Source organism: Panthera tigris, chromosome B3, assembly GCF_018350195.1.
Source record: "Panthera tigris isolate Pti1 chromosome B3, P.tigris_Pti1_mat1.1, whole genome shotgun sequence".
In the NCBI taxonomy this organism is placed as follows: Eukaryota; Metazoa; Chordata; class Mammalia; order Carnivora; family Felidae; genus Panthera; species Panthera tigris.
In genome coordinates this window covers 37,867,232-37,889,629 of record NC_056665.1, presented here as the reverse complement: position 1 = coordinate 37,889,629, position 22,398 = coordinate 37,867,232, and the positions used below count along the sequence as shown (strand labels likewise).

The 22,398-nt window shown below is 42.1% G+C and overlaps 1 protein-coding gene across 8 annotated transcripts in view; it reads left to right on the top strand.

Moving 5' to 3' along the window:
• Nucleotides 1–22,398, top strand: part of IQCH (IQ motif containing H) — a 212,729-nt gene that overhangs the window by 169,475 nt on the left and 20,856 nt on the right. For 7 of the 8 annotated variants that reach the window (XR_006218555.1, XM_042988561.1, XM_042988564.1 and 4 more), the window contains one exon: nucleotides 17,337–17,507. Coding sequence is in view for 7 of the 8 variants with exons in the window: in XM_042988561.1 (XP_042844495.1) it covers nucleotides 17,337–17,507 (171 nt within the window). In the remaining variant the exon portion in view is untranslated. Of the gene's footprint in view, nucleotides 1–10,829; nucleotides 10,967–17,336; nucleotides 17,508–22,398 lie in introns of those variants that run through there. The other variant, XM_042988565.1, reaches the window with a different exon arrangement.

Genomic DNA, 22,398 nt, shown 5'->3' with positions numbered 1-22,398 from the left:
TGAAGGTTGGTGGTAGAAAAGCACAAAACACATATGAAATGAGGACCTAAGTTTTACAAACATTGTATCTGACTTGCCTCCTATAAATACGCACTTACATATCCCTCTCCAGTTCCTTTTCTTTATATAAAGTCGCTAAACAGATTGGCAAAGATGCTTTCTGTTGAAATTTCCAGATTAAGAACTTGTTTGTTTTCAGGTAATTGTGAATGTTTGAAGTAATCATTTCTATTATGATCATTGAATGTTATTACTTAAAAAAAAAGGCGGGGGAGGATATGCAATGTCTAAGAAAAGAGTTTAGATGAAAATGGCCTCAAGCAACTAGCCAAGGCCCTTCCTAAATACAAAAAGTAGCTACAGAAGGAAGTAGGACAAATTGTGAGGAAAGACAAAAACAGAGACCCCGACGTACATCAGAGACTATCCCACACATTCTGAAAACTGTCCCAAAGAGTGTCTAATACAAATATATCAGCCTAGGATAGAAAAAAGATAGCTGGGAATATTTTCATCATGATGGGTAATAAGTTCTGGCCGCAATCTGTCCATTAACCAGTTGTGATACTTTAGACAACTCACAGGACCTCTCTGAGCCTCATTTTCTCCTTGACAAATGGTGACTTCCTGCCCTCCTTCCCACAGGAGGTTCTGAGAGGCTGAGCCTATATAAGGTGCTGTTCTTATTAAATCAAATGGCATAATCACATGTAAAACTGTCACCCGAGCCCTCAGCAGGTTCTCAAACTGTGAGTGGAATCTGAATTGAATTAGCATTATTTTTAAAAGTCAGTGAGCATTATATCATCTCAAAGTGATATAGAAGCATCAAAAATGAATACACTTATTTCAGAGAGTAGAAAAACCAAGGTCTACAGAAATATCATAATTCCTTCTTATTTACTGCTATATACCCAGCACCTAGCACCACGTCTAGCATATAATAGATCCACAATAAATATTTATTAAATGAATGAATGGTTACTTCTCTCTGAGTCCCCCTCTAGTACTCTCATTTGCAAGTTCTCCCTATCTCTGTTTTCAAGATATACAAGGTATTCACCAAGGAACCTCAACAAGATTTACTTTTTCTCTTCAGTGAAGGTATTTTATTTATATATAAGAAGGTTAACAGTTTATTTCTAAATTAAAATTTAATAGGCCTTTGGTACAAACAGCAGTGCCTATTATTCAGTGTTTTTAAATGCTATAATGGGCACATTGTTGATCACAAGTTAATACCTAGTGAAGGGAAAATAGATCCCAAAGGATTTTGAATCATTAAAGTAAAAGACCTGTCCCTTTAAAAGGTCTGCATCTTCATGTCAATGAAAGAGACCTGTAATACGCAAGTAATAATAATGATGATGGTGATGATGATGACTTGTACAATAAGCACAAGGGCAATGATGACAATAAGTTTTACAGTGAAAATTACAATTCTGTTTCTTAACACTGATAGTGCAGGTAGACTGGTGGCCAATTTTGCTATACATAACATTACCATATGTGATTGTCCTTAAACGTTGGGTTAACCCCCTTACATTGTAAACTTTAACCTTCAGAAAGGATGAACCCAAGTCTAAACATCAGCTCTTGGGTAGAACTTTGGTTGGTCTACATATAATAGACCCAGTTCCTCTGTTTATATCCAGTTGTCCCACCCAGGACTTTGGACGTCCACTCTCATCATGGAAGATCCTTGCTTCCTTTCAAATGAAACCCAGAAACTTCTCTCTGGACTTTGAGGTCTTTAACTTTAATCACCAGAAACATTGCCAGGGCAGGGCAAATCTGGGCACTCACACTGCATCCTGCATTTCTGAGGAGGTAACACATATCTGCAGGACTCAGGATGGCAGCAGGTAGGGGCAAAGGAAAAGGCTCCCTACCAATGCTAAGAAAGACTAGAAGACTTTTCTACATACATGTGTTTAACAGCTTGTCCACCAGCATCACAAAACCAAAGCTGAGTGGCCCTTTCCTACTTCCAGTTGTCACCTGTGGTCAAGTATTTTTATTTGATAAAATTTTCGCTTTTGAAGTTGTCCTTAACACTCATTTTAACCTAATGAGGGGTCGTACAAACTACATACCATCCGTACAATAATGTTGCCTTGACAAAGTACAAGGTAATTTGCTCTAGGCCTTACCTATTTCTTAAAACACCCCTGAATCATCCCCCTCCCACCATGTGGCACAAATTACTTTTCTCACTGATCATGTCCAAAGTACTCTCCAAGAGAAGAAAGCTGACCTGCATGGTGGCACCCATGTTCAATAAATGCATTCTCCTCCTGCCTCCCACATGCCCCTCTCATTCTTACCACTCGCCTTTCCTTTCTTTTATGTCAGTATACAACTGTCCTACTTTCAAAATGTTTCAAAATCCAACTTCTCAAGGAAAGGCCACCTTAACTAATCCCCCTTCAACTGTCACTTCATTCTCTAGTCTTTTGGAGCACAAGAATAGTACTGATGGCCAGAGTAATTATTAATAATAATATTAACTATTTATTGAATTTTTGTCACATCCCACACACTTGTTATGTATTTTTACATGTAGTATTCCTAATCCTCACACTCTGAGAGGTGGGTGTTATTATCACCCCTTATTTACAAACGAAGAAACTGAGGCTAGAGTGACATGTTCAAGGTCACATGGCTACAAAGTAACAAATCCAAGATTCAAACCATGACTTAGCTGGCTGACAAGCCTGTGCTCTCTCTCTCAGCAGATGCTCACTGTGGTACGCACTGAATTGATGGTGACTTTCTGTGTAAGCCTCTCCCCCTCCTCAAACACCATCACCAAAGAAAATGTATGTTTCTCTTGTATATCCTCAATATGCTTGTTGAATTGAGTTGAACAGCTTAAAGCCAGAAAACACATCTCCTATTTTTTTAAATATATTCCATCCTTGTGCTCTGCACATAAGGTAATCATTAAATGTTAATGACTAAGTGAAATGGAATAAAATCAGTGTTGTGGTAGCCATTTTTAAGCTTTAAGAGTTTAAATGAGCAAGCCCATACACAGCACCACAGCTGGGAGCGCCATATTGCCATTAAGCCAGAAGGTGGATTAACGGGATGGGAACATTTGAAAACAGACACCACGAGAATGGTTAAGTCAGTTTCCCAAACCACTTTCTACAAGTAGCTACTGCTTTTCCCCCCATAATAATTTCACAATGATTAGCCTGCTAGGTGAGAAGTCCCAGGCAAAAACCTGAATGTCAGGAGAGTTTAGAATGACCACTAAGTATTGGGCCAAAGTTGAAGGTGATATGGACAACAGGTAGAGTCATTCCAATCCAGCTGGTCAAAACGTAAAAGAACTGCCATCTATTATGAGCTTCAACTTTCAGGGTAAATGCTTTTGTTCTTTCCATCAGATTGATGAAATGCAATCTCACAGTCCAACACATATGGATATCAAAATGTGTATTTGGTGACGAGTAGTGTCTCATGCTACCAGTTTCTGCTTCCTTTTGCTTTCTTTGCTCATAGCACAAAATTTCCTACTTTTTGCCAAAACCTTACTATGTAGCTTTTTAACTTAATTAAATATATAGGCAATTACTGACACCATCTGTCTTCATAGAAAAAGAACAAGACGTGACACAAAAGACTGGGATTTTGAAGGGAATATTTAGCAAACAAAATCTTCTAGCCCCACTATAGTGATATTTATTTTTAGAAGCCCTTATGTTATTTTAAATCATTTATGTTTCTTAGAAATAATGAATTTGAGCTATACTTACAATGTGGTGGCTTTGGTGTGATTTTTTTAAAAGGAAAATATCAAGTAATCCATTGCTTTTTCAGTAAAACAAAAACTTAAACACGCCGTCGAACATCTGTTACCAGTACAGTCTAACACAGCACTTAAAATCCTTTAAAATCCCTGAAAACCTTTATAAAGTTACATGAATCTTTTGCATAAATAGAACTGTTTTAACAATATGTATATTCCTTTAAACATATATTTTGCTTTCTTAAACATAAGATTCATTGTGTTGCCCATCGTTCCAAGCTCTTATGAATCAATAAATGAAATGGCTTCGCTTCTTGGCGAAGTGCGTCTCCCCCTATCAGGTCACATTACTAGCCCACACGAGAGTACCTACTTATTTGTGTCTGGTTTTTTAACCTTTTTTTGATGTCTCTCCACAAATGTCTTAATATGTAAATGATACCAAACCAACCCACTGAAACTCGATCAGCCTAAGTTAGGAACCCATACAAAATGCAAGTCCAAATAAAATACCAAGATTCAGCCCCCATAGGGAGAGCATAGGCAGGGAATACAAAGGAATTCTAGAGAAGCGCCACATATGGCTACAAGAAGAATATGGAAATGGCAGTTACCACCAAGGAGGACAACTGTGTTCTCCTACAGCAATTCCCTGACCTAGAAGAGCAGGCTTTTGAGCCCCACTGGGCAGCAACTGAGTGTCCTACATAAAAACAGACGGGTGCAGGATGACAGGACATCAATACAAAGAAGGTACTTTTCAAACGAATACCTTTAAAACTTCTATTCATGGTAAAGATTTATGAGATACCAAAGTATATGCAATCTCAGATTTGAGGGGGAAAACACCCATGTATATATTTTGTATTTTTTTACTCACTTGTTGACAAAGGAAATATGAAGAGAACTAATTCCACAATTATTTTCTACAAATTGCTTGAAGACTGTATAAAATGCTTCTATTAGTAGGGGCAAAACTAAGAATTCACACTTATCTGCCATGACTTATGAGCCTTCTGGTGCAGGCTGCTAAGCATAAGCTGTATATTAGGAAACCACGCATTGAATTTTAGAAGAAGAGATGGTGAGAAGGAGGGAGGAAAGGAGGGAAATACCTCCCTTAATGCTGTTTCTTTCATTTGCTAGAAATTGAACCTAGGGATGAATGGTGTCAGAGGGGGTCAGTTAAAGCAGCCTCTGGGGTGAAGCTCAGTGGAACAGAGGCCTAATGTAGCAGCAGAGCCCTGACCGGTAAGCTAGGACTGAGGAACACTTAGGTGAAACCACAGGGTGATTTTCAGTCAGCAGCTACTCAACTGGAATTTTTCCCAAGGCCCTAAAGCTCCACCCATACATTTCTGGAAAGTGCCACAGGACTTTCATTGATCACGAGCAGGAATCTTGGTGTTCTGCCTACATGGGAAGACAATATCTCTTTGTCTTTATAAGGCTCCTTTATTATAGGCTCTCAAAGTGCTTTATAGACAAATAACGGGGGCCATGAGGTAGAAAGGTGTTAAGTGGCTTGCCCAAAGTCCCACAGTACATCACAGGCCTTCCTCTGGACTCAGAACCACCTAGTAAGTGGGTGTGACTGCTGGCATCACGGTGCCCTCTCACATCCAAACATTTGTTTCCCTCCTAGGCGGAGAGAATTTCCAAGATCAAGGACAGGAGAGAAAGCCTGGACTTCAAAGTATAGCAAAGCTAGACTGTAATCCCACCTCCGCAGCTTAGCTGTGGAACTTGGCACGTTTCTAGGTCCTGTGAGCCTTCACTTCCACTTATAAAAAAAAAAAAAAGTGAAACAGAGAAAAAGCATGAGCAGGGGAGGGGCAGAGAGAGAGGGAGACAGAGAATCTTAGCACATAGCCCAACACGGGGATCCAACTCAGGAACCGTGAGATCACAGCCTGAGCCGACACCAAGAATTGGGTGCTTAACCGACTGAGCCACCCAGGTGCCCCTGACTTCCATTTTTATAAATTGGGAATGTTAGCATTTGCCTCACAAAGTTGTTGTGAGGATGACACAGAAAATACCAAAGTGCATTTTGCATGACAGACCTTAAACATACATTAATTTCCCTTCTTTTTCACTTCCCCAAGTCTGCCTCCTAAAGTCTGTCCTCCACTCGGTCAAATGGCAGCTTTCTAAACATTGCTGCCATCAAAAAAAGGTGGCATATTAGCTTGATGCACTGCTGAACCCTTCACACCAGAGTCTATAGACAACAAAGGCAAAATCACGGAATTCAGAATCAGCTCACAAGATGGTCAAATCCAAAAGGTTCCATTATGACAAACACGGTACCTGGCACTCAGCCCTCTACTGTCACCAAATGAGTCAGAATGTTTTGGATTATTAGATTAACTTGATGGGGATGAGGAAGTACCCCTGTGGAGCCCCAAGCCTCCAAAGGCAGGCTGAGGTGCTGGGAGGGCCCTGAAATGAGCGACAGAAGGGAAGAAGGGAAGCGGACACGTGTAGGACACAGCTTTCCTGTGTTATGTGCCCACTTGCTTAAATTAGACCTGCCTCTCTTCTAGATTTAACCATGACCAGCCCCACTTCGTCCACGAGCTGATACAAAATGAAGGCCTGTGGTGGGATGTAGACAGAGGTGCACTGCATTTTTAAAAAGTGACATTGTGACCCCAGAGCTAATTGAATCTTTTTGACATATGCTAATATATCATCCCTTCTAGTCCATGACTGCGTATTAAGCCAAGGTATCAACCCTTGCTGGGTACTCTTTTGCTTTAGTGTATGTGGCAGATATTTTTCACTCACATATGGAAAACTTGTTAAGGTACAGACTTGAGGAATACGTAGGGTAAATTCAGAGGGCAGTTTGGAAGGTGGCTTATCACAGGCTTCCTCATTCAGTCACTACTTACACGCTCAACTAGACTCAAACAAGTAGCCATGCGAATTGTGTAGGCGTCCCTCCAAAAATCGGTCTCCCGGAGAACAGGTTCTGTGTGTGCATTAGCTTTATTGAGATATCACTTCCCATAAAATTCACCCTTTTTAAAGTGTACAGTGCAATGGTTTTTAAGTATATCCACAGAGTTATACAACCATGACCATAATCTAATTTTAGACCATTTCCCTTACCCTAAGAAGACATCCTGAACCCATTAAAAACCATTTCCCATGCCCTCTTTTCCCCAGCCACTGGAAACCATTTTCTGCCTCTATGGATTTCCCTGTTCTGGACATTTCATATAATTGGATCATACAATAGGTAGTCCTTTGTCATAAAGGACTTCTTTCACTTGACATAATGTTTTCAAGGTTCATCCATGTCATAGCAGATATCAGGGCTTCATTTCTTTTAATGGCTAAATAATATCCCACTGTATGGACATACCACATTTTGTTTATCTGTTTACCAGCTGATGGACATTTGGGTTGCTTCCACTTTTTGACTAGTATGAATAATGTGCTGTGAACATTCATGTGCAAGTTTTTGTGTGAATACTGTTTTCATTTTTCCTGGTTATATACCCAGGAGTAGAATGGATGCATCACTTGGTAACTGTAAGTTTACCTTTTTGAGAAACTGACAAACTGTTTTTTAACATGGCCGTGCCATTTTACAATCTTGCTAGCAATGAATTTCTAGCAAGGGCTAGCAATTTCTCCATATCTTTGCCAACACTTGTTACTGTCTCTTTTGTTTCAGCCATCCTTGTAGGTTTGAAGTGTTTTCTCTACTGTCTGTGTTTTATAGGGAAGATTTTTTCCCTTGTGTTATTTTTCCTTGTGTTATTGATTCTTGAGTAATCCAACAAGATTTATTGTGCATACTTACATCGAAAGTGCTGTGCTAGTATTATGCAAGATGCAGATATAGATAAGACAAGTTCCTGCTCTTGGTCTCAGACTGCTCTCTAGGAATTTCCCAAATGTAAACAAACTTGCCTTGGACTGGAAATCAAGAGCTCTGAGCTCTGATCTGAACTCTGCTCCTGACCAGGCCTCTTTCCCTCTTGCAGCCTGAAGCCTAGAGTTGGAGGGGGACTGGACTAGACCAACTCCATAGTTTGGACTGCCTGTGTTTCTTGCCTACATATTTTGCAACTGAGGTTGTTCTTTATTAAAAAAAAAAATCTGATTTCCTGCAGATGTCAAGGAAAGTGGGAAGGAAAGGCAAATCTCTGCTGCCAACTCACTGCACTGATGGGACCAGTGCCATGTACTCATCCAGATCTCACTGTACACAAGTCTTCGGTGTCCACAACGACTGGGCACAGGGATCCTCCCCAGTGACAGCCACAGAACAGGAGCTTTCTGCTTTGAAAATTCACACAAAAGCCTTTTGGAGATTATTTGTAGTAACTTTAAAGGAATACTTCTCAACTAAGCAAATCATTCACCAGCCCTGACATTTATAGCGTGAAAATTACAGAAGGAGAATAACTATCTACAGTATGAGATTATTATATTGAATGGCCATGGAAGAAGCATATACAATTACTAGTCCTAGAAACCCGTAATAGGTTATAAAAATTGGGTTTTTGTGTTTATTTTAGTCTAGTGCCTAATGTCAAAATAAGAAAATGGCCTTCTAAAAATTCATGATACAAAAAGGAAATACTTAAAAAGAAAAAAGAAATGAGTATGTAATTCTGTACCTTAATACAAATAATATTAGTTAGGCCATCAGTCTTGAAAGTAATAGAGGGAGGATCATAAATATATACAAGTAATGGAAGTAACTTGGAAAAGGAGGCAGAAAAGGCAAGAGTATATTAAAATTTTTGTAATTTTTTTAACAAAAGTGAAAAACATCAATAGAGCTGCTGATGATGTTAGGTTTAAATTTCAATATTTTCCATTTTGGATCCGCAAATTAATTATGAATATAGTTCCTGCACACCCTGAAAGAACTTCTGAAGTCACAGAGAAGCTTCTAGCACTACAAAGCAACTGGACTATTAATGCTGGTGACTAGGTGTCACAGAAAGAGCTGGACCAGGACTCAGGAAATGTGAGCTTTGATCCCAGCTCTTCCCCTAACCAAGGGACCTGAGTGAGTCTGTTCACCTCCCAGAGTCTCATCCATAAAATGGGGACAGGGGAATGATGGAAGACATATTAGGTCTGTGAGACAGAATTGTTTAAAACCACTCTGGGCCCTGAGTATTTTGGTTTCAGAGAGCCTATCACCCTACATCATATTAAATGTATTTAAATGTACTTTCATAGAATAGGATTTAGATATAACTGTATGAGTTGTGTTGCATTTAACTAGCACGTCAAATTTGGTCAGTATTTTAAAAACATTGATTACTTTGTAGTTTTTGTTTTATATTTGGAATCCAGTAACATTTTCCCCCCCAGAATCCAAATATTTTGAAGGCCTTTGAAAATCATGGAGGCCCTAGGCATGGTGGATTACTGGGCTCTGGGTGCTAAGTGGCAGGACCCAGATTTTCTGCTGTCTCTGACCCCACAGACTCCACAGGCCCAACATGAGACAGTACTGAAAATGGATGCTGTAGTTGCTCAGAGACAGCCTTGTGAAGCTGTAATATAAATTGAAGGATAAATAGAATTAATAGGGACAGAGGGGGAGGCTTCCGAGAAATACTAAGAGTCTCATTTGTTGATCAGGGCGCAGGGCAACTGCCCCATGGACGGGCAACAGTAGTTCTCCTTAGCCTCTCCAAGAGACTGGGCCATCCCAGAAGCTGCCACTAGGTGGCAACATGCCAAGACGCTGCAGTCCCCTCTGCCTTTCTATTGATTTTTTAAAATGTAATACAAACAATTCTTACCAAATATCATAATCATATTAATATTTTGCTAACTGAAAATTCTTACAGTGCCTTGTAAAAACTTCTTTAAAATTAAGTATCATGTATTTTGTTTACCACCATGGGGAGCTCAGCACTTCTGCTGATAATCAACATGGGAAAAGATATCACATAGTAGCCACCTAAGACAGTACTCTGTTTGATACCCAGGATTCTAGAGCCTGGGTCTTGTTTTGTTTTTTAGTTTAGTTATTTATTTGAGAGATACAGAGAGTGGGAGAAGAGCAGAGAGAAAGAGACAGAAAGAGAATCCCAAGCAGGCTCCACACTGCCAGCATGGAGCCCCCACACCATGAGATCCTGACTCGAGCCAAAACTAAGAGTCGGATTCCCAACCGATTGAGCACCCAGGCACCCCCGGAGCCTGTTTTAACAGCATCTGAGAAGAGGTAAAAGTGGTCCTCATCTCTGAGAAGCAGGGAAAAATACTTCAGTCAAGAGCCAAGCAAGTGAGTTCTTATGCCTACCCCTGACTCTGCTCCTGCCAGGGCTACAGGGAAGAAGTCAGGGTCCAAACAGATTTGTGTCTGCCAAACTCCACAAAAATAGTCCCATACAGTTTCCTTGTAGTCACTGAATCCTCACAATACCCCTCAGAGATAGAGGCCATTACAGACAGGTCTGTGTTAACATACAAGGAAGCAGAGGCCCAGAAAGAAGAAAGTTAAGATCACACAGATAGCAAAGGGCAAGAAAAGACTCCCAGTGAGTTCCTGTAACTCTGGTCCCGTGCTCCTGCCATTCCAGTGAAGCTACGTGCCTCCCTCCATGCATAGGCCCCTCCAGTCTCCACTACCCTGAAGCTGCACTCTCTTCTTTCCCTACCAAGCTGCCTCTATCCGTCTCAACCTTATTTCATCTTGGCCTAAATATGGTGAAAAGCATGGCCCCTAGGGAAGGCTTCATGTCCTGTTGGTCATATAGACCAAGGTTTGTACGTCTTGCATCTCCCCAGACAAGGAGGGCCTTGAGACCAAGGCCCAAAAGTGACAACAGAGAAAAAGGTGCCTCCCTAGCAGGGGCCAATTCTGCTCTATCCCTACACCCGGCCAAACGTATCCTCCTGCTGAGAAGGGAGAAAAGGTATTTGAGATCTCACTCCATTCTCCAGAACATCATTCAACAAAAACATCTCAAACTCATCACAGCCAAATCTAAAATTGTGATTTTACCCTTTAAACTATTCCTCTAGCAATCTGCCCCCCTCAGCACATAGTAATTCCATCCTTCCATTTTTTCAGGGCAAAAGTCTTGAAGATATCCTTGACTCCTCTTTCTTGCACACCCTGCATCCAGCCCATCAATAAAGTCCTTTAGGATGCAGTTTTAAAAGGTATCTATAATATGACCACTTCTCCCACCCTCTGTTGTTACCATGCTGACCCAGCTACCACCATCTCTCACCCATTTTATTGCAATAGCCTCCTAACCAGCCTCCCTGTTTCCATCCTTGACCCCTCATGGTCCCTTCTCCCCACTACAACCAGAGTAACCCTTTAAAGTTATAAGTTAGATCATGTCACTCCAGTTGAGTTTGGTCTCCAAAGTTGTGAGTAGGAAATGAGGCCTTGGCATATTACTTTGTACAGTAAGGACAGAGGGAACCTTGGCCTCCCCATGCCTGTGTTGCCCAGCAAGCAGAGGGGCTGGGCTGGTGGCCTGGCCTCTACAGCTTAGCTATAGCTATGGGGACCTGTGGGTTTGACAGAGGGTTTGTTCTCACTCAGTGGTGGATTTCCTGTCACAATGAGACTATGAAGAAAGACACGAAAATGGACAGGGAGGTGGTGAATGCATCCCTCAACCAAAGCAGGCTGCTGAGGAGGGTAAGCTGGGGCCACACTCTGCTTTAAAGGCCTGTTACCGTCTCTGTGGTAGGTGAATTCTCAGTGCTTCATCTCCCACTTGCATTAGCTGGAGAATCTGCCTACAGAGTGAGCAATCGTCACAATTCTGTCAGCCTCATAGATGCATCTGTGAGGGAAGGTCCTTCAGGACTATCCTCCCCAGTGATTAGTTGGGGAAAGTGTGGCCCAGAGAGGCCACTTGCCAAAGATCAGGGATATCTGTCAGATGCTGGTACCAAAGCAAGTCACGTAGCCTATCTGGATATCAGGTTCTTCTCCTTACAATAAAAGAGGAAGATGATAAAGAAAAGGAACAGAAAACCTAGACAGGAATGTGCAAAACATCTGTGAATCCCCTCAAGCTCTGAAATTCTATGATTCTTCCACAAATGTTGTTTGATCTATAAATCAGTCTGTTGGTCCCATAAGACTGGACGCCCATAAGAGAAGGTTGGCAAGACCAACCTCTTTGCTATAAAACTTTATTTACAAGTGGAGACAGTCACATAATGTGGGCCTGGGTACATGTGCCCGTATCTGTAGGCTCTGCCTCCCATCCACTATGCCTGTCATGGGAAAGAGCCAACACGGTGGGGGTGAGCGCAGCCTTCACCTGCCTGGAACACCTAAGAAAAAAAGGGTTCAATACTGGGCCCCTCTCCCACACCTTCCACATTGGAGCATGTTATGACCTTTTCATCCCAAGGCTTGTGGCCCAAATAGGATGCAGAACCTGGGAATAGGATAATTCTGGGCAAGCTTGCCTCTACCTGACCCTGCCTTCTGCTTGTCACATGCCTGTTTAAAGGTCGATGAGGTTCTTACAGTTTCTGGATTGCCTCCTGCCCCGTGTTCTCCCCACTTTTCCCCAGGTCTCCTGATGGAGCTACAGCAAGGATTGCATCCAGTGCAGTGCTGGTCAGAGCGGCAGAGAGCTGGGGCCTCTGCAGTACTCCCCCACCATACCCCTGCTGGCCCTGTCTCTTGCTGAAGTTGCAACGGGCTTTTTTGCAACCAATATGATAGAGAATATACCCACGTGTGTAATTTTTCATTTTCTAGTAGCCTTGTTTAAAAATGTAACAAACAAAAACAGGGAGCATCTGGGTGGCTCAGTTGGTTAAGCATCCGACTTCGGCTCAGGTCATGATCTCACAGTTCATGGTCCAAGCCCTGCGTTGGGCTCTGTACTGACAGCTCAGAGCCTGGAGCCTACTTCAGATTCTGTGTTTCCCTCAGTTTCTGCCCCTCCCTGCTTGTGTTCTATCTCTTTGTCTCTCTCAAAAATAAACATTTAAAAAAATTTATAGAAATGTAACAAAAAATAGATGAATGTGGTCTTTTAAAATTTTTTTAATGTTTATTTATTTTTGAGAGAGAGAGAAAGACAGAGCATAAGTGGGGGCTAGGGGCTGAGAAGGAGGGAGACACAGAATCAAAAGCAGGCTCCAGGCTTTGAACTGTCAGCACAGAGCCTGATGCAAGGCTCAAACTCACGAACCATGAGATCATGATCTGAGCCGAAGTCAGACACTTAACCAACTGAGCCACCCAGGCGCCCTTTTTTTTTGAACGTGGTCTTAATAACGTATTTTACTTCACCCACCATAACCAAAATATTATAATTTCAATGTATAATCAGTATAAAATATTAGCAATGAGATATTTCACAGTATTTTTTTACCTCCTTGTCAGTCTTCAAAGTCTGGTATGTATTTTACATTTATAACACATCTCAATTTGAAGCAGCCACATTTTAAGTGCTCAATAACCACAAATAGTACAATCTAGAATATACATGAAAGTCTATATATAATGTCGCTTCCTGCTAATATGCTGCTAATATTAACCACTCACTGTCAACATTTTGTTATATCCTCATCTAGTTTTTTCTATGTATAATATTATTTTTGCAAAGCTGAAGTCATATATCCTTCTCTTCCTCCTCTTGCATATATGACAGAGAATCCCAAGCATATACCTTCCTACACCATCAAAAGTTGTTCACAATCATCATCTTTAGTGATAATATCATAGAGTATCCCATCATTTGGATATGTTATAATCTTTTTTACCAATACCCACATGTTGGACAGCTGCAATCTTTCAATCTTACAAGTAATGCTGACATGAGTATTTTCGTGTTAAGGATTCCTTGTAAGGTCTTGATGCAAATGTCTCTAGGATTCTAGTCATTTTTAACAAAATGATTTTTACATCAGCAGTAAGTCAAACAATTGTCAACTAGTGATTTATGACTGGGAGCCAAGACACCTTGTTCTCTCATCCCACACCTTTGATACCTGGCTCTGTAACCTAGGGCAAACGACTTCACTCCAATGTATAAAGTAAACTGTATTAGATGATTTTTAAGAGTCTTTCCAACACTAGCCTTCAGTGATATTTTTCCCTTACCCTCATATCTAATCAATTAACCTGTCAAGCTAGTCATTACAAGTCCCGCATGTCACGTCAAAGCCACTCCCTAACATTTAAAAATCCATCCACTTCTCTCCATCCCCACTCACAGTGCCTTTGTACAGGCCGCCATCATTGCTCCTCTAAATTGTGATGGGAGTATCCAGGGCAGAGAGAGATTAGGTTCTAAAGTTAACAATGAAATCCAAAATCAAGAATGGGATTAAAGGAGGTATGTGTGAACGCAAGAGGGTGACCTAGAGGAGATGCGCAATGAATATTTCCTATGTTGGAATCGGACACCAGCTTCAAGAGGCCCACCTAGATCCTGATCCCTGAAAGCTGGAGTGGAGTTCACAGCAAGGCATCAGAGGTGCTGAGGTGTCTGCTGCAAAGCCCGCCCCGCCCCATCCACAGGACAGGACGGGGTGGGAAGACAAAGGCTCAGCAGCCTCCCCCAAAGGGCTGACAGTCTAGAGGGGGAGACGGGACCCCTATACGCAAAACAAGCACGCCTCAGGCAGTGTCTTCAATGGAAAAACCAGATGGAGAACAGAACAATTATCTGAGCAATTCCGGCAAGCCTGCTGTTGAGGAAAAAGCTTAACGAAATTTGTTCTACTATTTCTTTTGTGAACCAAGGGTTTAGGGCAGTCTGGGGAAGCAAAACTACTTCAGCTCTAGAAAGAACACAATCCTAGCCTGTGCTCTATGATCTTAAGCAAACCACGAAGCCACGTTTTGATCTCAGTATCCTCATTGGTCAAATGGAGGGAGAGTAATACCAACCTTGCCCACATCTAACCACCTACTGGACTGAGTTGTTGTGAGGTTGACCCCAAGGATTATGAGTGGGAAAAACAGTTGTTAAAAGGGGCAATCTAACAGCTACACAGGCGACTGAAAATGTGTCTCCTAAGATCCTACTCCTCAAGGAATTGCTTAGTGATCAAAAATAACATTTGTATTGAACTTTCATCATTTGTAAGGCAATTTTAGGTGCATTTATTTTGTTTTCGAAGCCCTGTGTGATAGGTGTTATCATGTGCTCCTTCCACACTCAAGAATACCGAGATTGAGGGAGCTTAAATGACTTGGTCAAATTTACACTATTGGCAAGGGCCAGATTTAGGCTGACTCCTTGGTTCTCTACTGTGCTGCCTTCCCATTAAAAGCCTTATCACTAGGAGTGCGCTTGTCATGATGAGCACTGGGTGGTGTATGGAATTGCTGGATCACTATATTGCTTGAAACTAATACGACATCGTGTGTGAACCACACGGGAATTAAAACTTTAAAAATCACCAAAACATTGATATTATTAACATAAATATTAATAATGTTTGTTACATACATTTCCCTTTAATCCAGGACACGAAAACATCAAAAGAGAAACTCTGGGGAAAAAGTGCCTGACATCCAGGAACGGCAAATCCACTTTCTCGTATTAAGAAAAAGTAGCTGTCCCCATCTGATTTGCATTTTATGCCATACAGCAGGAAATATTTAAGTTGACAAATAGGATATTTACAACTGCAACAGATACTTGGCAGTTAGTTTTTAACAATTGTTGCAAATGTGATTTATTTGCTATTATAAAAGGGCATTACTGTGCAAATATGACTCCTGAAATTAGCTTCAGTTTAGCAAGGGGCCTTGACAGCTTGACCTCTTAATATCCTTATAATGATGCCATTTACATTCAATGCTTACTCAAGTCACTCGCTGCTACATTTGTTTGAGAAGAGTCCACTCTAGGGCAGATGTATTATGTATTTTAACACGTAGAGTTAGTATGTGGGGCACATGGAGGCCTTCTAAGAGGAAAAACTGTTTAATCAAGTCTTCATGAAAATGTGTTCGTTTCCAACTTCCTACAGTGAAAATGCGTTAATGCTAATTACAGTGTACTACAGAAATACAATACTTCATGTTTTCTCCACAAGACATTTTCATGGCATGGATTATAGTAAACAAGGGCATGTTTTCATCCTCTGCAACTTTAGCTTTTAATGTGACTGGGAAACTGGTACAGGTTAAGGAATGGCTGGGCCAAGAGTAGTGCCGTTTCTGCCAGCAGGGAATGGGAAAAGGGTAGACTTGGAGCCAGGAACAACTGGATTCAAATCCCAGCTCGGCCATTTCCTGGCTATGTGGACTCTCTCTGAACCTCTGTTTCTTCATCTATGACATGGGACTGTTATATTTTAGGTTCTTATAAAGATCTGAGATGTTTGTGAAGCACCTGGCACTTTGTAGGTACTTGAGACCTGGGAGCCAGTCATATTTGGGTTGTTTGTCCAAGCTCAAATGTCACCTTCTCCAGGATGCAGCCCTGACTTCACTAGACAAACCCAGCAGTACTTTGTTCCATCCCTTTATTATATCACGTATTACATTGTGTTGTAAATGACTGAATACATATGTATCTTTCTCCTTGATGGAAGGACCTTTGCATCTTAGCTTTGCCTCTCCAGTAACTAGCACAATAGCCTTGCACTTGCCTTCACTAACCTTGAGCATTGAACAGCTCCCAGATTCAGTGTGAGCGTGGGCATGACAAAGGCAATTAAGGATGATGGTTCACCCCAGGAGAGGGGAGAGGTAGCACATGATTCACTTCTGCCATTGCTGGTTTATAGTAAATGCCCAGTAAATATCCATCAAAGGCATTAATGGACTGACTTAGCTATCGAGTGGCTTACAATAACTTATTGCTCACATATGTCTATTTTTCAAAGCATTTTAATTTTTATTGCATCATCATATTCTTCTAATAGCCCTGCTGTTCAGCTAGGGTGGGCGTTCTTATAGTTCTCATTTCCCGATTGAGGATACTGTGGGCTTTGTGGGGTGGTGAAATGATTTTCCCACACTTGTGGTAAATGGTGGTCACGCTGAGACATACAGGCCAACCATGAGTTTCCCCCAAGTTTCATAGTGAGATTTCCTGGCACCGCTTTTTCTGGAATCAGGGCAGTTTGCCCTTTTCTCCTATTCACTCCCTCGTTCCCCCTCTATCTGCTCCTCTTCAGGACCCAACCTCTGAAGCTTCCGTCCAGTCTCATTTTTCTCAGCAGAAAACATTGCACGACTGGGGAACTCGTACAGGGTGAGGACTGGCTGGGCCAAGAAAGACCAGTGCCATCTTCCTCCTCCTGGATATGGCAAACCACAGGCAGGAGAGCCAAAGTCCCCATGAGCCTTTTGGAACCCAGCATCTCCAACAGATTATCTGGGCCAGGTGTTCCCGTTTTTGTAACTTTTCACAAGAACCTTCAATCTTCTGGTTAGAATCCGATCAAAGGCTCCCATCCTTCAGCTGAATGAAGTAGAAACAGAAGCAAAAGCATCTACTCCATTCAGTCACATGTACACTGGTTTGGGTGGGTCCCACATGGTTTGGGCTGGTTAGGGTTGGTTGGGGCTCTCTCTCCCGGTCGCTGATCTCACCTTCACTTCTGTGGCTCCTGTTTTAATCAGGTGTGGGCAACAGGCCTCAGCCTCTCATACAGCGACCAGCTGGCCCTGACTCAGCTCACCTTATACCTGACCAACGGCCATCTGGATTGCAGTTTGAGCACCCTTAAAGTGCCCAACTTTGTTCCCAAGAAAGAGAAGAAAATGAGCTGCCTTAATGCCCTCTCAGTGTCGGTAAGCAACAGATGCTTCCTGATTCCCCATGGTGTTCAACAACACTCAACCGCGGCTTCCTGAGCTCTGGCTATGTGCCCAGCTCTTTGAGTATAGAGAGAAGAAAGAACCTCAGGCAAGTCACTTAGCCTCTCCAAAATGGGTTTCTAGGATACTATTGTATTGGCCAGAGGAAAGGGGAGACGGTGTTCCAGAAACGGAAAGCACCATATTGGAGGGGTGAATGAGCATGGGGTTTTCCAAGGGTAGGTCTGTTGGGGCATTTCCCCTCCATCTCTTCTCATCTTGCTTCCCTGGACAAGTTCTTCAATTACCAGCAACTTCTGACAAAACCCATTTATTTTTCTAGCTCCAATCTCATTTTTGAGCTCCAGACTCCTAGATCCACCATTCTACAAAACTTCTCTAGAATCCTCAGAGTCAAGCTGTCTCAAACTGCATTCATTGTCTCTCCTCCCCCTATATTTCCTCGTGGAGGGTCCTGCCAGAGGCTGACGGGACACCTCCACCTCCATATCCAGTCAACACCAGCTCATGTTGATGAGCGTCAACTCTGACCCCTCCTCTCCCTCCACAGAGATACACCCTAGTTTTGCTCCACCTAACATTCTCTGCCTCCTGCCTCTCCCCTCAGCCTAACCATATATACAGTCAAGGTGGTCAAGGTGAAAAGCAAATCTGAGCATGTTGCTCCCCTACTTATGATTTTGAAAGGACTCCTGTCATCTTCAGGAAAATTCCAACTTCCCAGGAGGACCTCCATGACCCGCTTCTTTCCATGGCCCCAACCTCCCATCTCATCACTAATCCCAATGCTAGTGTGGCTGGGGCCAGCAGCCTCAGGGCTGGTTGAGGTTTACCAACCTTAGAACCCAGGGAAACAAAGCACAAATCTCCATGGAGGCAATGGGCTAGGTTGGTTTGGGGGAAAGAGAACAGAGGTCAAGTGGACCAGCTGGTGCTTAGTGTACATGGAATATGAGAGCAAACAGGGGCTCTGGCTACAGCTGCTCTGACTGCTACCAGAGGGTTTCTGCTGCCTCTCCCACAACAGTGGTCTTCATACCCTTTCTGCAAATGAAAATCTACTTGAGACGCTAATATATCAAACATAAAAAAGGAATTCCAGTGGTTAGTAGAACCCATACTTGTGCCCTAGAGATGCTTTTTTCAGAGCAGGAGCAGTATCTCCTGACTCTCTGCTGAGCCTCTTCAGATCCAGGAGATACCTCTGGATTTAAAGAACCCTTGTTTGACTCTCCCCAGGGTCGCTAGAGTCACCTTCCTTGGCAGAAACTCAGCATACATTTCAAAGGGTAGCCTGGAAAGGGTATCAGATATCTTGGGGGCTCAGGCAGCAGCCTCCTTCCCAATCCACTTGTCCAGTGAGGTACGCTTGATCACAGGAAACCCTTTGATCTCCTTGCTTATTAAGAAAGAAGCAGAGGGGTGCCTGGGTGGCTCAGTAGGTTGAGCGTCCGACTTCAGCTCAGGTCATGATCTCATGGTTCATGGGTTCGAGCCTTGCGTCAGGCTCTGTGCTGACATCTCAGAGCCTAGAATCTGCTTTGGATTCTGTTCTCCTTCTCTCTCTCTGTCCCTCCCCCATTCACACCCTGTCTCTCTCTGTCTCAAAAATAAATAAACATTAAAAAGAAGAAGAAGCAAAGTTGGGCTGGGCAGGAGAAAAGGCTGGGACCTTTTAAATAGGTCCCAGAACCTTGATGAGAATCTACTAGGTCCAACTCCACCTGTGGCCCCCATCCTCGCCTAAAGGACCCACAGGACCCTAAGTGCAATGCTGGACAGAGGGACAGCAGTAAAATTTGAGTCTTCTGACCTAGCAAACCTAACTCCATGCCATTTCTAAAAGGAAGCTGGAAGCTGAGTTAGTATGCAACACAAGACTTTGAAAGGCAATTTGCTGCATTTAAGTATGTTGCTTCAGAAGGCTGTAAGCAGAAGTTGTACTTTGAATTTGAAGCACTCTCCCATTTTCCCCATCTTGCCTATAGGTTTCAATCCTAGCTACAGGCAACATACAAGAATTCTCCTGTGATCAAGAGTCTTAAACACTTCTAGGAATTGCCTGCACTTGAGAGGGAAGCTTATGATCTTCAATAATTCAAATGTCTCTACGATCACTAAATAAAAGCTATGCAGGTTTTCTGATGTAGGGATAAATTGAAAGTGCTTTTGGTTTTAGAAAGATAAATGGATGTTCTCGCCCTGGTGCCACCATGCATGTGTGCACGCATGTGCTACTGTGCATGTACACACATGTGATAGGCCATTTTTAAAAGCATCATCCAAACTTGCACACACAATGCAATTTACAATCAAACTGAAGCTTCCTGAACAAGTGTGAACAGGCTGTGATACCATCAGATTTATGATCAGTCAGCTGACAGCCCCCTTTGAAGACTGAAATAAAAGGAAAGAAACTGATATAGCCACAATGATAAAGAAGGCACATTTAGGACTGATGCCTACAAAATGCTGCTGGTTTGGACCTATTCCTTTAAATAATATGCTATGCGGGTGGGGAGGGGAGAAGGAAGCAAAGACTGTTGTTCTGGGCTCAACAAAGAGCTGTTGCCCCAAATCAGGAACAGGTGGTAAAGAACTGTCATCCAGACCCAGACAGGACAGGTGTATGGGCTTCTGATCCAGGGTCCTCCACAATTAACTGCTTGAAGGCAGAAACCAGGTCGAATGAGTCCCAGACGTGCATGTTTTAGAAAAGAAAAGGAGTCACCCAACGACATTTGAACTTTTAATTAACATTCTGTCAGAATGAGCATAAAGCATTACTACCCTTTGCAATCATTCTTACTCCTCCTCTCTCGTGGACCCTCTGCACCACAGGTGGTGAGTGGCCAAAAGGGACCATGTTCACAAACATCTTAAAACAACCCAAGTCATTTATAAGCATTTTAACAGCACATGATCGGTAATGAATGATTAAGTAAAACCTTTTGTGTTAAATTATGATGTTAATAATGATTCTGTCTCCTGTAATTTATTATGAATTCTCAAATGCTTCGGGTTTGATTTTGATAGAATGCCACAACAACGGAGTTTATGTGATGACTTTATTTTTAGAACTCCTTCTTTGAAGGCACACATTTCCCCACTACTGCTGCTACTGTAATTATGTACAAAACCAATCACTCATTAGAGTTAGGATACATTATCTTCTAGACAGATGAGGCTAAATAAGCAACACATTAATAATTCAGAGAGCAGTTCATTATGCATGTGGATGCCTGCTTCGTAACTGAAATAAGAACCTCATCAGCCTCTGCCAACCCTTAAACAATAGTTCTGTGTTATTGCAACCACATTCAAGTTTACGCTTGTTAAACTGCTACTTGGATTATTTTATCAAACATTCATTTATTTGTGGTCCCTTACTGCCGAGAACAGATTTTGGAAGCTCCTTTTTTAAGTTAATGATTTGAGCAATGGGTGTTATTAATTCTCAGAATATTATAAACATGATTAATTTTCAGGCAGAGATTTATTACATAAGGATTTCAACTATGTCAACTGAAATGCATCACTGTCAAAACAAGTATCATGGAGAAAATAGAATATGCTCCACACTTCAAGTGCTGGTGCTCAGAACTCAATCAATTTAAATTGTGGCTGAAGCAAAATTATATTCTCCAGTGAAAAGGAGTATTTCAGGCTTCCTTTATTTGGCTTGAAGCATTCTTGTTAGATTGTGATTTAGAAAGGTAGTTTAATAAGACTAGACTTCTACCGATAATATTTTGTCTTCTATTTTTTTCCCCGTTTTCCTAGAAAATGCTAGAAATTTCCACACATTCCAAATGTAGCCAATGGGAATTTGGATTGAAGGGCACTTGTCTGAAGTTATGGATCATGAATTCTGATCTCTCTCTCTCTGCTTCGGTTTCCTCATTTATAAAATAAAGGAGGGCTAAGTGACCCCCAAGGTCTCTTGAGGGATTTGATTTTATGGGGCCTGTAAGATGGGCTTCTGTACCAAGCCTGGCCCAGGAAGCCTCCTGTACAGTGGGGTGCAGAGGGGGACACGAGAAGGACCTATCCCTCCATACTGCGGCCTTCCATTTAAAGATCTTTACCCTGCAAAACTGTTTAGAAAGAAGTAATATTATTGTGACAGGTCACATCCTAAGTCCTTATCAGCCATCACCTTAGCTACCAGTTAATACTTTCAGCAGGAATCAACTAGAAGTAAATCCAGCAGATGTATACTCAACACCAACATTGTGTTGGGCACTCTCCTAAGCACAGAGGATGTAAAGGGAAGTAGCAAAGAGCTCCGAGTTTATTCAAAGACACAGGCCAACAAATAACGATAACGCATAGAATAACATGATAATAACATCCAAAATGTAATAGCCTTTACTCCGCACCAGGTACTTTAAGTGCTTTACATGAATCTTTATACAACCCAATATATTAGGCAGATGCTATGATTATGCTCATTTTTAGATAAGAAGACTGGGGTTAAGAAATGTTAAGCAACTTGTGGAAGGTACTCAGCAAGCAAGTGTGGAAGCCAGAATTTAAGCCCAGGCCTGTCAGACTTGAAAGCCTGTGTGTCTGCCCACCGTTCTGTCCAACCTGACTTGCACTGGCTGAGAGTCAGTGATCTGGCCCCAGAGTACAGCTTAAGCTCAGGTCTAAAGAAGTTTCTGGTTGAGGCCATAGAGAAAGCTCTTCTTCCAAAGGAGGCCTCATCTCCCTCTGTGATGAGGTTGTTTCCAGGCATACTGCCATTATCCACTGGCTTCTAATCTGCTCTGAGCTAGGCCAAGACTCAGCACTATGGCCAGATGGTCATAGAGGAGTCTTCTCATGCTGTAAAATCCATTTAGGTTGTAATTTCCTTGGC